Here is a 14425-nt window from a genome sequence, read left to right as displayed (position 1 = left end):
ATACCTTTCGAATCCCCCAGTCTTGGTCCCTCCAGAACCAGGGAGGCCACTTTTCTTGTATCTGACAGTCTTGGAGAACTCTTTCGGTTGCGTCCTCGGGCAACACGACGTAACCGGAAAGAAGGAGCAAGCAATCTACTACTTGAGCAAGAAATTCACCGGCTACGAGGCCAAATACACTCTGCTGGAGAGGACATGCTGCGCTCTCACGTGGGTTGCTCAAAAGCTGAGACATTATCTCCAAGCCCACACTACGTTCCTCATAAGCAGGTTGGATCCTTTGAAGTATATATTTCATAAACTAATGCCTACTGGGAGACTGGCTAAATGGCAAATCTTGCTTACGGAATTCGACATAGTCTATGTCACTCGCATGGCAATGAAAGCCCAGGCGCTAGCAGATCATTTGGCCGAAAATCCAGTCGATGAGGAATACCAGCCATTGAGTACCTACTTTCCAGATGAAGAAGTAAACACCGTAGAAGTGGTCTCGGAGGACGCTCATGTCTGGAAGATGTTCTTTGATGGAGCCGTGAACGCCAAGGGTGTAGGGATTGGGGCAATTTTGATCTCGCCTTCTGGTCAGCATTATCCCGCCACAGCTAGACTTCGTTTCTTTTGCACAAATAATACAGCTGAGTATGAAGCCTGCATCATGGGCATGCATATGGCAATCGATCAGGATGTCGAAGACTTACTGATTATGGGAGATTCTGACCTGATTATCCGACAAGTCAAGGTGAATGGGAAACTCGGGATGTCAAACTTATCCCATACCGACAGCATGTGGAGGACCTCAGCAAGCGCTTTACATCAATAGAGTTCAGGTATATCCCGAGGTGTCACAATGAACTGGCAGATGCACTTGCTACTTTGGCTTCAATGCTACCCTACCCGGGCAACGCCCACGTCGATCCTTTGGAAATCCAAATCAAGGAAAGACACGGTTACTGCAGTGTAATCGAGGCGGGATCAAATACGCAGCCTTGGTACCATGACATCAAGAGGTTCCTAAAGACACAAGAATACCCCGAGCACGCTACTGGAGATCAAAAGAGGACCATTAGGCGACATGCAAGTGGTTTCTTTCTGAGCGGTGAACTGTTATATAAGAGGACCCCGGACCTCAATCTCCTAAGATGTGTCGATATCGAGGAAGCAAGGAAGATCATGCACGAAGTACACGCAGGTGTGTGCGGACCTCACATGAACGGGTATGTCTTAGCAAAGAAAATCCTTCGAGCAGGTTATTACTGGATGACCATGGAAAAGGATTGCTTTAGCTTCGTTCGGAAGTGTCATCAATGTCAGGTGCACGGTGATTTGATTCATGCACCTCCCACGGAGCTGCATCCCATGTCTGCACCTTGGCCATTTGTCGCCTGGGGCATGGACGTCATTGGACCAATCGAACCAAAGGCTTCGAATGGACACAGGTTTATACTGGTTGCCATAGACTACTTCACAAAATGGGTAGAGGCTGTCACTCTCAAGTCGGTCACTAAAAAAGCTGTAGTGGATTTTGTACACTCAAATCTTATCTGTCGTTTCGGTATTCCTGCGACTATCATTACAGATAACGCAGCAAACTTGAACAGTCACTTGATGGGAGATGTATGCGAGCAATTCAAAATAACGCATAGGAATTCTACTCCTTATCGGCCAAAGGCCAATGGCGCTATAGAAGCAGCGAATAAAAACATCAAGAAGATTTTGAGGAAAACCATCCAAAGTTCCCGACAGTGGCATGAGCAGTTACCATTTGCGTTGTTGGGGTATCGCACTACGGTACGCACATCAGTAGGAGCGACTCCTTATCTTTTGGTTTATGGGACCGAGGTTGTAATACCACCAGAGGTGGAAATTCCTTCGCTTCGAACCATTGTCGAAGCGGAAATCGAAGACAGCAAGTGGGTCAAGACTCGGTTAGAGCAATTGACTTTGATTGATGAAAAGCGAATGGCCGCGGTTTGTCATGGACAGTTGTACCAATGAAGGATGGCCCGTGCTTACAACAAGAAAGTCCGACCCAGGAATTTCGAAGTAGGTCAGTTGGTACTGAGGCGTATTCTGCCACATCATGAGGAAGCAAAAGGGAAGTTTGCTCCAAATTGGAAAGGCCCATACATCATAAGGAAGATATTGCCGAGAGGAGCGTTGTATTTAGGTGATATCGAAGGAAATGACCCCGAAACAGCAGTAAATACAGATGCAGTCAAGAGATACTACGTCTAAATTATACTCCAGTGGTCCTGACACATTTGAAAATGACGAAGGTTTTATTCCCCACTACTCCCAAACACTACCCAATTCTCTCTACGAGCCTTTGGGCCGCTTATAAAAAAAACAACAAAACAAAAACATTGATTGAGGCCTGAACTACGTTTGACTTGATTCCGAAAGGATACGTAGGCAGCCTCTCCCTGAGGTTCAGTCACACCAACAATAAAATCCCATTCGCCTTGAAATTGAAACCGGGGCACGTCGAGCAGTTGAGAAGTTAGTATCATCTACCTCTCTTTACCAAGCACAAGCCTTCAAATCAATTACCAAAGATAGTGGGGAACCAATAAGCGTCACAAATGGAGACCGGCACACTCTGAATTGAGAGAGATAAAATGAGAGAGTCTCGTCGGTGAAAACCTTCGGGCACCACGAGGCGACGGGAGTAGAGAAACAAAAATGAGAGAGCTTGTTTAGTAAAAACTCACAAAGAGTGCTGTCAAGCGATGACAGGAAGAGAAATGAGAGAGGTCAGCCGGCGAAAACCCGCAAAGGGCGCTGTTGGCCGAAAAGAATGACTCCACCCCAAGGAGGTCTCGGCAAAGTTCCACCGGTTTGGAATCACAGATCCGTTCTGGTTCAGGGAAACGCAAGTTCATGGAAGGTCAGGCGTCCAGTCCAAAGAGCATGTCATGTCATTTAAAGCCAGCGTTATCTTCCTCAGATAAGTCTTTCTCGTCCTGAAAGAGACATTCCCTTCTTGAAATTTGTTTTCTCCTTCCTTTGTTTCTCTTCGAATCCCTTTTTATGTTTTAACCCCAAGTTCAGGATACACCGGAAAGGGCAGGTGGCAAGTTTGTTTTCACGGAATACCGTCTCATGAAGGAAAACACCCCGTTTCGTTGGTACGTCTGTCCAAACTTGATAAATCATGATGTTTGATGGCGTTCAAAGTAAAGAGGAAAAAGAGAAATTTCCCCCAGCAAGTCCGCCTTCGGACGAATCCCCACAGAGTCTCTCCTTGTACAATCCCCCACAGAGTCTCCCCAAAATAAAAAAAAAAGAAAAAAAAAGAAAAAAAAAAAAGAAAAAATCCCCGTTGGAATTTCCCCAGCACCTCCCCAGCGAGTCCCTTTGTAAAAATTCCTCAACAAGCTTACCCCATCAAATCGTGGAAAGCCCGCTTCGAAACAATTACCCAGCATGCCCCATTGTACAAAAATCCGCACAAAGAATCCACTTTGTAAATATTCCCCCACAGAGCTTCCTTTTGTACAAATCCCCACAGAATACCTCCAATAAAATCCGCGTTGAGAACCTCCAAGCAAAACGGGACACAAAAAAGAGAGAAAGAAAAAGAGCCTTACGAGGCAAATCATCACAGAATCTAGAAATACAAGCCTGAGCAGTCTAAAAGGTTCCGACATATGAATCAAATCAATGGCGGGACTTCGCAACAGAAATAAAGACGCAATAAAGCAACCGGGAACGATCTAGGTCACCAAACCGACCGTCATTTCCGAACTAACAATTGTTCTTTATCTGAAGAGTTGAAACAGGTTTAATCCAAGACAATCGTGCAAGAAGCGCGCGTCGCCCAAAGAAGAAGGTACATGGGTACAAGAAATATTTTGGCAATAAGGAATTCACTCGAAAGGTAAGTTTCCACGAAACTCCCTTTTGTCTTTTACTAAAACAAGAAAATTCAAAAAAAAAAAAAGAGGTCAGTTGTTGTTCTCGAATTTTGTCCCCAGCTAGTCAGCATTAGGGTTTTAAACCCTAAACTGAACTTTTTTCATTCAGCCAGCATTTAGGTTTTAAACCCTAAACTGAGCTTTTCCACCCCTAAACTGAACTTTTTTCCATTCAGCCAGCATTAGGGTTTTAAACCCTAAACTGAGCTTTTCCATGCAATCAGCATTAGGATTTTAAACCCTAAACTGAATTTTTCCTTCAGTCAGCATTAGGGTTTTAAACCCTAAACTGAACTTTTTTCATTCAGCCAGCATTAGGGTTTTAAACCCTAAACTGAGCTTTTCAATGCAGTCAGCATTAGGGTTTTAAACCCTAAACTGAATTTTCCTTTCAGTCAGCATTAGGGGTTTTAAACCCTAAACTGAACTTTTTTCCATTCCGCCAGCATTAGGGTTTTAAACCCTAAACTGAGCTTTTCAATGCAGTCAGCATTAGGGTTTTAAACCCTAAACTTAATTTTCCATTTAGTCAGCATTAGGGTTTTAAAACCCTAAACTGAATTTTTCCTTTCAGTCAGCATTAGGGTTTTAAACCCTAAACTGAACTTTTTTCCATTCCGCCAGCATTAGGGTTTTAAACCCTAAACTGAGCTTTTCCATTCAGTCAGCATTAGTGTTTTAAACCCTAAACTGAACTTTTTTCCATTCAGCCAGCATTAGGGTTTTAAACCCTAAACTGAGCTTTTCCATGCAATCAGCATTAGGGTTTTAAACCCTAAACTGAATTTTTCCTTCAGTCAGCATTAGGGTTTTAAACCCTAAACTGAACTTTTTTCCATTCAGCCAGCATTAGGGTTTTAAACCCTAAACTGAGCTTTTCCCTGCAGTCAGCATTAGGGTTTTAAACCCTAAACTGAATTTTCCTTTCAGTCAGTATTAGGGTTTTAAACCGTAAACTGAACTTTTTTCCATTCCGCCAGCATTAGGGTTTTAAACCCTAAACTGAGCTTTTCAATGCAGTCAGCATTAGGGTTTTAAACCCTAAACTGAATTTTCCTTTTAGTCAGCATTAGGGTTTTAAACCCTAAACTGAACTTTTTTCCATTCCGCCAACATTAGGGTTTTAAACCCTAAACTGAGCTTTTCAATGCAGTCAGCATTAGGGTTTTAAACCCTAAACTGAATTTTCCTTTCAGTCAGCATTAGGGTTTTAAACCCTAAACTGAACTTTTTTTCATTCCGCCAGCATTAGGGTTTTAAACCCTAAACTGAGCTTTTCAATGCAGTCAGCATTAGGGTTTTAAACCCTAAACTGAATTTTCCCTTTAGTCAGCATTAGGGTTTTAAAACCCTAAACTGAATTTTTCCTTTCAGTCAGCATTAGGGTTTTAAACCCTAAACTGAACTTTTTTCCATTCCGCCAGCATTAGGGTTTTAAACCCTAAACTGAGCTTTTCAATGCAGTCAGCATTAGGGTTTTAAACCCTAAACTGAATTTTCCTTTCAGTCAGCATTAGGGTTTTAAACCCTAAACTGAACTTTTTTCCATTCCGCCAGCATTAGGGTTTTAAACCCTAAACTGAGCTTTTCAATGCAGTCAGCATTAGGGTTTTAAACCCTAAACTGAATTTTCCTTTCAGTCAGCATTAGGGTTTTAAACCCTAAACTGAACTTTTTTCCATTCCGCCAGCATTAGGGTTTTAAACCCTAAACTGAGCTTTTCAATGCAGTCAGCATTAGGGTTTTAAACCCTAAACTGAATTTTCCCTTTAGTCAGCATTAGGGTTTTAAAACCCTAAACTGAATTTTTCCTTTCAGTCAGCATTAGGGTTTTAAACCCTAAACTGAACTTTTTTCCATTCCGCCAGCATTAGGGTTTTAAACCCTAAACTGAGCTTTTCAATGCAGTCAGCATTAGGGTTTTAAACCCTAAACTGAATTTTCCCTTTAGTCAGCATTAGGGTTTTAAACCCTAAACTGAACTTTTTTCCATTCCGCTAGCATTAGGGTTTTAAACACTAAACTGAATTTTTCCTTTAGTCAGCATTAGGGTTTTAAACCCTAAACTGAACTTTTTTCCATTCAGCCAGCATTAGGGTTTTAAACCCTAAACTTAGCTTTTCCATGCAATCAGCATTAGGGTTTTAAACCCTAAACTGAATTTTTCCTTTAGTCAGCATTAGGGTTTTAAACCCTAAACTGAACTTTTCCCATTCAGCCAGCATTAGGGTTTTAAACCCTAAACTGAGCTTTTCCTTGCAATCAGCATTTGGGTTTTAAAACCCTAAGCTGAGCTTCTCCCCAGCTAGTCGGTATTAGGGCTCCAACCCTGAACTAAGCATTTTTATCTTCCTTCCTCAATTTTATGAACTTCCTGGCGAATAATTAACGAAATTTTCCTAGTGAAACTGGGGCAGAAAATTTCGTTCGTTTGTTTGTTTTCTTCCGCAGGTCTAACCTCGAGCCACACGGATCGAAATGACCCGCGAGATGAGTCTCAACTCAGAATCCAAAAAAGAAAGAAAAGGACAAAAAGAAGATGTCACGAGATGCCGGAGAAAATGGAAGGCGGATCATTCCAAGTTTTGATTGAGGTCCAGAACTCTGCCAGTCACATCTCACTGAGTATCCCAGAGGTTAAACAAGCACCTAAGTCTCGAAGGTATCAAGATTCGGATCGAAGTCTCCAAGCGAAATCAGCTAAGACCCATGATCAAGTCGCAGAAGAATCATAGATAGGGATCTTGTAACTAGCAGTTGACATGCATATAAGTATTTAGTTCAGTTTCAATTTTTCTTTGGTTGTAATAAGGCGGTCATTAAAGCAGGTGACAACAGCAACATCAGTAACAGCAAGCATTGCAATCCCATGGTAGTCCCAGCTACCGAAGCTTCCCGAACTACATTGACCTGATTCCTGTTTAGCCCGGGATATGTAGGAAATCTTTGAAGCAAGATTCGGTCAAAACTTTCAAAACATGCTTCACACGGAGTAGTCCATAGGCAAAAATTGCTTATATCCGCTCACTTTATCTTTGCACGAAAACTCTTCGTGTTTCCGAACAAAGAGGGGCAGCTGTGAGCACGTGATTTTTGTTTTACGCAACAATCACTCCAAAAAGAAATAAAAATAATAACAAATGGTCCTATTGTACAATTTTTTGGATTTTACATGGCACTTCGTTAATTATTTATAATTTTTGCCCATTTAATTTTTATTAAAGCAAAATACAAAAAATGTATGTGTCATGCGTAATTTGAACCGGGATTCGTTCGTTAAATAGAAAATCATAAATAGGCATCTTTGTCCGTGATTTTGTTTTTGTTTGATTTTACCTGTTTTAAATATTTTAATATGTGTGTGCAAATAATTGTATTAAGTGTTTATTTAATTTTAATTTGATTTACTTAGGTTTTGTTTTTAAAATAAAGAAGAAAATAAAAGAATAATAAAAGGAAAAAAAATTCGGACTTGGGCCAGTCCAATTTTAAACAAATTGGCCCAAACAAACTCAGCCCAAAACCCATGCTTGCCCGGTCCGTGACCAGCCTACTTCAAGAACGTCCAAATGACACCGTTTTAATCCAGGCTGATCTAAGCCGTTGATCTCTGAAAGATCAACGGCCAAGATCTCTCACCCCGAACCCACTAACAGACCCGACCCGTCTCACCCGGACCGACCTCAACCCTTTACCCTTGAAACGACGCCGTTCCCTGTTAGTCGAAGGATCCTGGCCCTTCATCATGTCTCATCCAACGGCCAGGATCCACCTATCCACTAACTATATAAACCTACAACCATACCCTGCCCCCTATCCAATACCCCAGCCTTCGTCTTCACCAGACCCTTCCCCTTCAAACCCTAGCCGCCCCTGTATACTTTCACCATGAAAAGCCGGCGGCATGGACGCCGGTGACCCCACCCTTAACACCGTAGATGCTCCTCACCATCCTGAACCCAAATCCACCAATCACACACTTCGAATCCCCTCCCACCTTCTCGAATCTTCATTTGAAGATTCGAGTCGGAACCTGATTTACACCAGTCGGCCTCAACTTCACACCAGACGCTCCCCAGACCCCCTCGTGACCAAACCATGCTTGGTTTGGTCCGAATCTGACCAGGGAAGCATGAATCCCGGATCTAATTTTTGGAACCTTAGGGTTCCTCGTCACTGGTCTGTATCTTGTTTAAACCAAGAGATTAAGGTCTAATGGACCTTAATCGAAGTGTTTCTCATATGAGAAACACTTCGATTAAAGTCCGTTCAGCCTTAAGAAAGGTCTGTTCGAGTCCAAGCTAGGGTTTTTTGATTTTTCGGGGTTTAAGGTGAGTTTTGCTTTCTTTTCTTTATTTGTTTTAGTCCATGTGATTGTTTAAAAGGCTGTTCATGTTTTGTGAAAATTTGTGTTTTGAATTTTATCAACTGTGTCCTGTCCACTTTGTTTGAACCTACGTGTTTGATTAAGTCCCTCTTCTGTTCACTGATAATGTGTATGTGTAAGTTGTACAATCAAATGAATTTGAATTGGTTCGTTCATTTAGTTCCTAGGGCCTTTCTGTATTAACATTGCAATCTGAACCCCTTGTGTGATACTGTTAAATGTCTGATTTTTGGTTACGATTGTATGTATTATAACTAGTATAGTCGAGTCGACATATGTCGTCAATTAGTTTCAGTTGTCCGAACAATAACAAATCGACTTACTTCTGCTAAGCATGTGCTTGAATCAATTAGGAACTGAGTTTGTTTACTTATAGTTGTTAATTTGAATCAGAAATGTAAAAGGAATGTTTTGTTTAAGTTCTGAATTGGAGGGCATGTGCACCTGTGCGCAACATGTGCATTTGTGCACCACAAGTGCATTTATGCACAACCTGGTTCCTGCATAAAGGGCTTTTTGATTTAAAAATAGTTTGACAGCATATGCTGTCAGATATATTCTGCTGCCCATTACCCTGCTTTAGTTTAAGAAGTATTAAACCTCATTTAAAAGAGTAAGTCTGCCAGGGAATGTGATGGGGGGGTTAATACTTAAAATAGCTAAGTGGAAACTGAAAAGAAGATAGCACATGGGAGGGGTGTTCTTTTGGTCTAACAGTTTGTTAAAGGGCTGATGTTAAGGCTTATAAAAGGGGAGGACTTCCATCAGAAAAGAGGAGGCATACAAAACCTAGGGGAAACAGATTTTGATATATACACACACAGACGGAAATAGAGAGGGAGAAGCATAGCACCGAAAAAGGGACTGCATTTTCATCTTTGTCTTGATTCTCACTAGTCTGGATTTCCTTGCTCCATATGGTTTTCTTCTGAGTCTTGATTGAGGTTACTGGTTGTGTTGTAGCATTAGTTCATTTCTGGATTTGTTCTGCCTAAATTCTGATTCCATACTACTGGAATTTGCTTCATTCTGCCATTTTTCATCGGCTCTAACTGCATCTTGCACTGGGATTTGTTCTATTGGTTACCTGCTGTTACTGCTGCTGCACTTGTTGCCATTGCTGACTTCTCTTTTTCTTCAATTGTCAAACATTTCCAGGTACACAACTTCTGAAACCATATGTTGTTGAAAGTTTGAAGTTTGAAGCAGAAATAAAGAAAAGAATGCATGTTTACTTTATAATACTTGTGTTCAAAATAGGTCGAATGTTAGTTTAGCCTGTATTTGTTTAACCGCAAACTGCAAATATTTTGTATAAATTAACATACATTCTGATTTGAGATGAACAATTAGATAGCATTTGCTTGTTAGATCAGATGTGTTTTAATGCATACAACAATTAGTTTTGTTTCAGTTATGACATCATAACATAGAATCATAGCAAGCATATGTATGTATTTTTGCCTAGATCTCTGAACTATCGAATCATCTATATTCGGTTCCATTTGATTTCAAAGATAAGTGAACCTCAAACTAATTCTCATGCAGCGTTACGTTAACAGGGTGATAATGTATGCCAACCCTTTTGTTAGATTACTTGTTTCTATATAAGTTCGATATGGGCTTCAATATAGATTCATTGTTTCGGAATAATGCGATGACTTTCGAGGAAAACTAATAGGCATTCTCGAATCCAATTAATAGTAGTTTTTTTCTTAATAAGTAGCCGATTTCATTTATCAAGCCTAAATAAGTTAATTATAAAGTTCAAACTTAAGGTTTGTTTAATGTAAGTTTAGTATGAGTTATTTGTTGCTTGCAATCTCTCTTATCAAATTAACAAAGCTTATTCACTCTTTGAAGATGAGGCATGAAATAATTCTCACCTCATAAACAACCAATTAGGCAATCAAGCAAAATTCGGACTCGTCACATATAGTAGAGATTTAGTATGTTAGTTGCTTAAACAAGTAAGTTTGGTATTTTTCTCTTTTATTTTTAGAGACAAATGTAATAGAAATGTAGTCGCTTCAGGATATCCTTTCTCTAAAATAATGAGACGAGCCTCGCCAAATAAGAATGCAAACTGCGGGGCCCTCAATAACTAACCATAACAAATATTTAGAATTCAGGACAGGCCGTTTAGTGAATCTCATGGCCTTCTCCAAAAATAATAACGTGTTAGACTCTTCAAGCGCGGCTTAATTAAATTATATTCTTAAATTCGGGTGCACATTGATGTGACCCAAATCCAAATCTCAACAGAGTCAAATGTGTTGATGATCACGGGTGCATTGATTGTGACGTGGTTCGAGATGCATTTTCACGACGTTGCAATTCTATAAAAATAAATGATAATAATAAAAGCGGTTTAAACTTAATAAAAGAACGTAAGTCATAACATGTATTTAAATCAGATATTCAGCCATTATAACAATTTAAGCGACCGTGCTAGAACCACGAGATTCGAGGGTGCCTAACACCTTCCCTCGGGTCAACAGAATTCCTTACTTAGAATTTCTGGTTCGCAGACTTCATTTGGAAAAGTCGAAAATTTCCTCGATTTGGGATTCAAGATAAACCGGTGACTTGGGACACCAAAAGCCAAACCTTTCCCAAGTGGCGACTCTGAATTAAATAATCTCATTTCGAATATTGTCACTTAAATTGGAAAAACTCCCTCGCACATTTAACCCTTCGGGGCGGGGCGCACAAAAAGGAGGTGTGACAACGGTCATACTTGTCATGTAAGTACTTTATCTTGTCCTTATACAAGGACGAGCTGGAATAGGCATGAAACCTGAACTCATCAAGCTCATTGAGTTGCTCTACCCAGAGATTTGTTGCAACATCCCATTCAAGATTTAACTTTTTCAAAACCCACATGGCCTTGTGCTCTAACTCAACCAGAAGATGATACACTTTTCCAAATACCAACTAGCACGGAGACATACCAATTGGAGTCTTGTAAGAAGTCCTGTAAGCACATAAAGCATCATCCAGTTTCTTTGACCAGTCAGTCCTATTTACATTGACAGTCTTTGACAATATGCTCTTTATCTCTCTATTGGAGACCTAAACTTTCCCACTAGCCTGAGGATGGTAAGGAGTTTAAACTTTGTGATTGACACCATACTTTGCAATCAAAGTGTCAAATACCTTATTGCAGAAATGAGAACCCCCATCACTGATGATTGCTCTAGGAGTGCCAAACCGAGTAAAGATATTAGTCTTGAGAAAAGCCACCACACTCCGGGCCTCATTGTTAGGTAAAGTCACGGCCTCAACCAACTTGGAAACATAATAAACAGCCACCAGAATGTACGTGTTGCCACATGAACTCACAAAAGGCCCCATAAAGTCAATGTTACACACATCAAACATGTCAACCTCAAGAATAGTGGTGAGAGGTATTTCATCCTTCTTTGAAATTCCACCAGCTCTCTGACACTCATCACATCTCTTTACTAGCTCACCCGCATCCTTGTACAATGTAGGGCAATAAAAACCACAGCTAACCACCTTTAAAGCTGTCCTCGCCCTACCATGGTGACCACCGTAGAGAGAGGAATGTCAAGCATCAAGAATACTCATTTGCTCCTCTTCCAGAACACATCTCCGGATCACACCATCATTATAAATTTTAGAAAAATAAGGCTCATCCTAGTAGTAGTCCAAGCTATCCCATTTAAGCTTCTTCCTTTGGTTAGAAGAGAGCTCACACGGAATAATACCGGTCACAAGAAAGTTGGCAACATCTGCGAACCAAGGCATACTATTCACAGATACGGAGAGGAGTTGCTCATCAAGGAATGAATCATTAATTTTGAGGCCATCATGGGGCCTCCCCTCCTCCTCCAAGCAGGACAAGTGATCCTCCACTTGGTTTTCACTCCCTTTTCGATCAACAATCTCAAGGTCAAACTCTTGAAGCAATAGAACCCATCTCATCTACCTAGCCTTGGAATCCTTCTTTGTCATCAAGTAGTGGAGTGCTGCATGGTCAGTATGAACTATCACCTTGGCACCCATGAGATAAGGCCTAAACTTCTCCATTGCAAACACAATTGCTAGCAACTCTTTTTCCGCCACCGTGTAATTTACTTGAGCATCATTCATTGTTTTGCTTCCATCATACACCGGGTGAAACATCTTGTTTACTCTTTGACCCAAGACCGATCCTACCCTAATATCACTTGCATCACACATGAGCTCAAAAGGTAAGCTCCAATTGGGTGCGGTAGTAATGGGAGTGGTTGTCAATTTGTACTTGAGAAGTTCAAAAGCTTTCATGCATTCATCATTAAACACGAACTTTGCATCCTTTTCCAATAATTTCCACAAAGGATTCACTACCTTAGAAAAGTCTTTGATGAATCTTCGGTAGAACCCCGCATGCCCAAGAAAACTTCTAACCCCCCTTAACTAAAGTAGGAGGAGGAAGCTTTGAAATCACTTCAATTTTTGCCTTGTCCACCTCAATACCATTCTTTGAGATCTTATGGCCGAGGACAATGCCCTCCTCGACCATAAAGTGGCATTTTTCCCAGTTAAGCACTAGATTTGTCTCCTCACATCGTGCCAACACTTTATCAATTTTACCCAAGAATTCTTAAAAAGAGTCACCCACAACACTGAAATCATCCATGAACACTTCCAAGAAGTCCTCCACCATGTCGATAAATATAGCCATCATACAGCGCTGAAAGGTAGCCAGTGCATTACACAAACCAAATGGCATCCTAGAAAATGCAAAATTATCATACGGACATGTGAATGTGGTTTTCTCCTGATTTTCCAGAGCAATCAAAATCTTGTTGTAACCTGAGTACCTATACAAAAAGTAGTAGAAGGCACGCCCAACAAGTCTATCCAGCATCTGGTCAAGAAAGGGCAATGGAAAATGATCTTTGTGGATCGCTTTATTCAATTTTCGGTAGTCCATGCACACCTTTCATCCGTTGACAGTCCTATGGGAATCAACTCATTCTGCTCATTGGTGACCACAGTCATACCACCCTTCTCCGTCACACATTGCATCAATGAAGTCCAAAAACTATCTGAGATGGGGTACACAATCACTGCATCTAGCCACTTGATCACCTTCTTTTTGACAACCTCTTGTATAGCCTCATTCAACCTCCTTTGATGTTATATGAAGGGCTTGGCATCATCCTCAAGTATAATCTTGTGCATGCAAAAGGCGGGGCTTATTCCATGAATATCAGCTAGAGTCCATCCAATTGCCTTATTTCTTCTTTGGAGCACCTCCAGTGTGGCATTTACCTGCACGTTAGTAAGACGAGAATAAAAAATAACAGGTAATGTTGAACTAGGGCCCAAGAATTCATACCTGAGGTGTGAAGGCAAAGGCTTCAACTCCAAAACATGAGGTTCCTCAATTAAAGGCTTTGTTGGCAGAGTCTTTATATTCTCAAGATCCAAAGAAAGCTTATGGGGCTCATAAGAATAAGAACCCATTCCGTGCAAAGCATTGACACACTCCACCCTACCTTCGTCCTCATTCACATCAAGGTTCAACAATACCTCTTCTAAAGGATCCTCCACATTGACCATGCACTAGTATCATCAACTATCACTTCCGTGGCAAGATCCACAAAAGAGCAAACTTTAGTACTATTCGGCTGCCCCATTGATTTGCACACATGAAAGATAAATTTTTCGTACCACACGGAAGGTGAGCTCCCCTGCTTCCACATCAACCAATACCTTTTGAGTTGCTAGGAAAGGCCTTCCCAATATTATAGGCACCTCATAGTCAACTTCGCAGTCAAGAATCACAAAATCAGCAGGAAAAATAAACATGTCCACCCGGACAAGAACATCATCAATAATACCAAGCGACATCTTCATCGCTCTATCTTCCATTTGCAATCTCATTGAAGTAGGCATCGGTTGACCAATACCCAAAGTTTTGAACACGGAGTAAGGCATCAAATTAATGTTTGCTCCCAAATCACACAATGCCTTTGCAAAATCCGCACTCCCAATGGTACATGGATGTTACAACCCATATCCACACGCGTTAGTTCATGCCATATATTAGTTAACATAAATCCAAGAAGGAATTACCTTTGAGATTATAAGAAGTTAATCCTAT

At 40.9% G+C, this 14425-nt stretch overlaps 1 protein-coding gene across 1 annotated transcript; it reads right to left on the bottom strand.

Annotated features, from left to right (window-relative positions):
• Positions 1 to 11241: 11241 nt before the first annotated feature.
• LOC104237573 (uncharacterized) lies at positions 11242 to 14217 on the bottom strand. The gene is made up of 7 exons (XM_070146161.1): positions 13993 to 14217; positions 13658 to 13884; positions 13256 to 13447; positions 12935 to 13136; positions 12260 to 12627; positions 11441 to 11845; positions 11242 to 11326 (listed from the first exon to the last, which is right to left on the bottom strand). Exons 1-7 carry the CDS (start codon positions 14215 to 14217, stop codon positions 11242 to 11244), a joined length of 1704 nt encoding a protein of 567 aa, XP_070002262.1.
• Between the last annotated feature and the right edge of the window lie 208 nt (positions 14218 to 14425).

Source organism: Nicotiana sylvestris, chromosome 5 (genome assembly GCF_000393655.2).
Source record: "Nicotiana sylvestris chromosome 5, ASM39365v2, whole genome shotgun sequence".
Taxonomy (NCBI): domain Eukaryota; kingdom Viridiplantae; phylum Streptophyta; class Magnoliopsida; order Solanales; family Solanaceae; genus Nicotiana; species Nicotiana sylvestris.
Note: the sequence above shows the minus strand (reverse complement) of the source record. Positions and strands in the feature narration are given on the sequence as shown.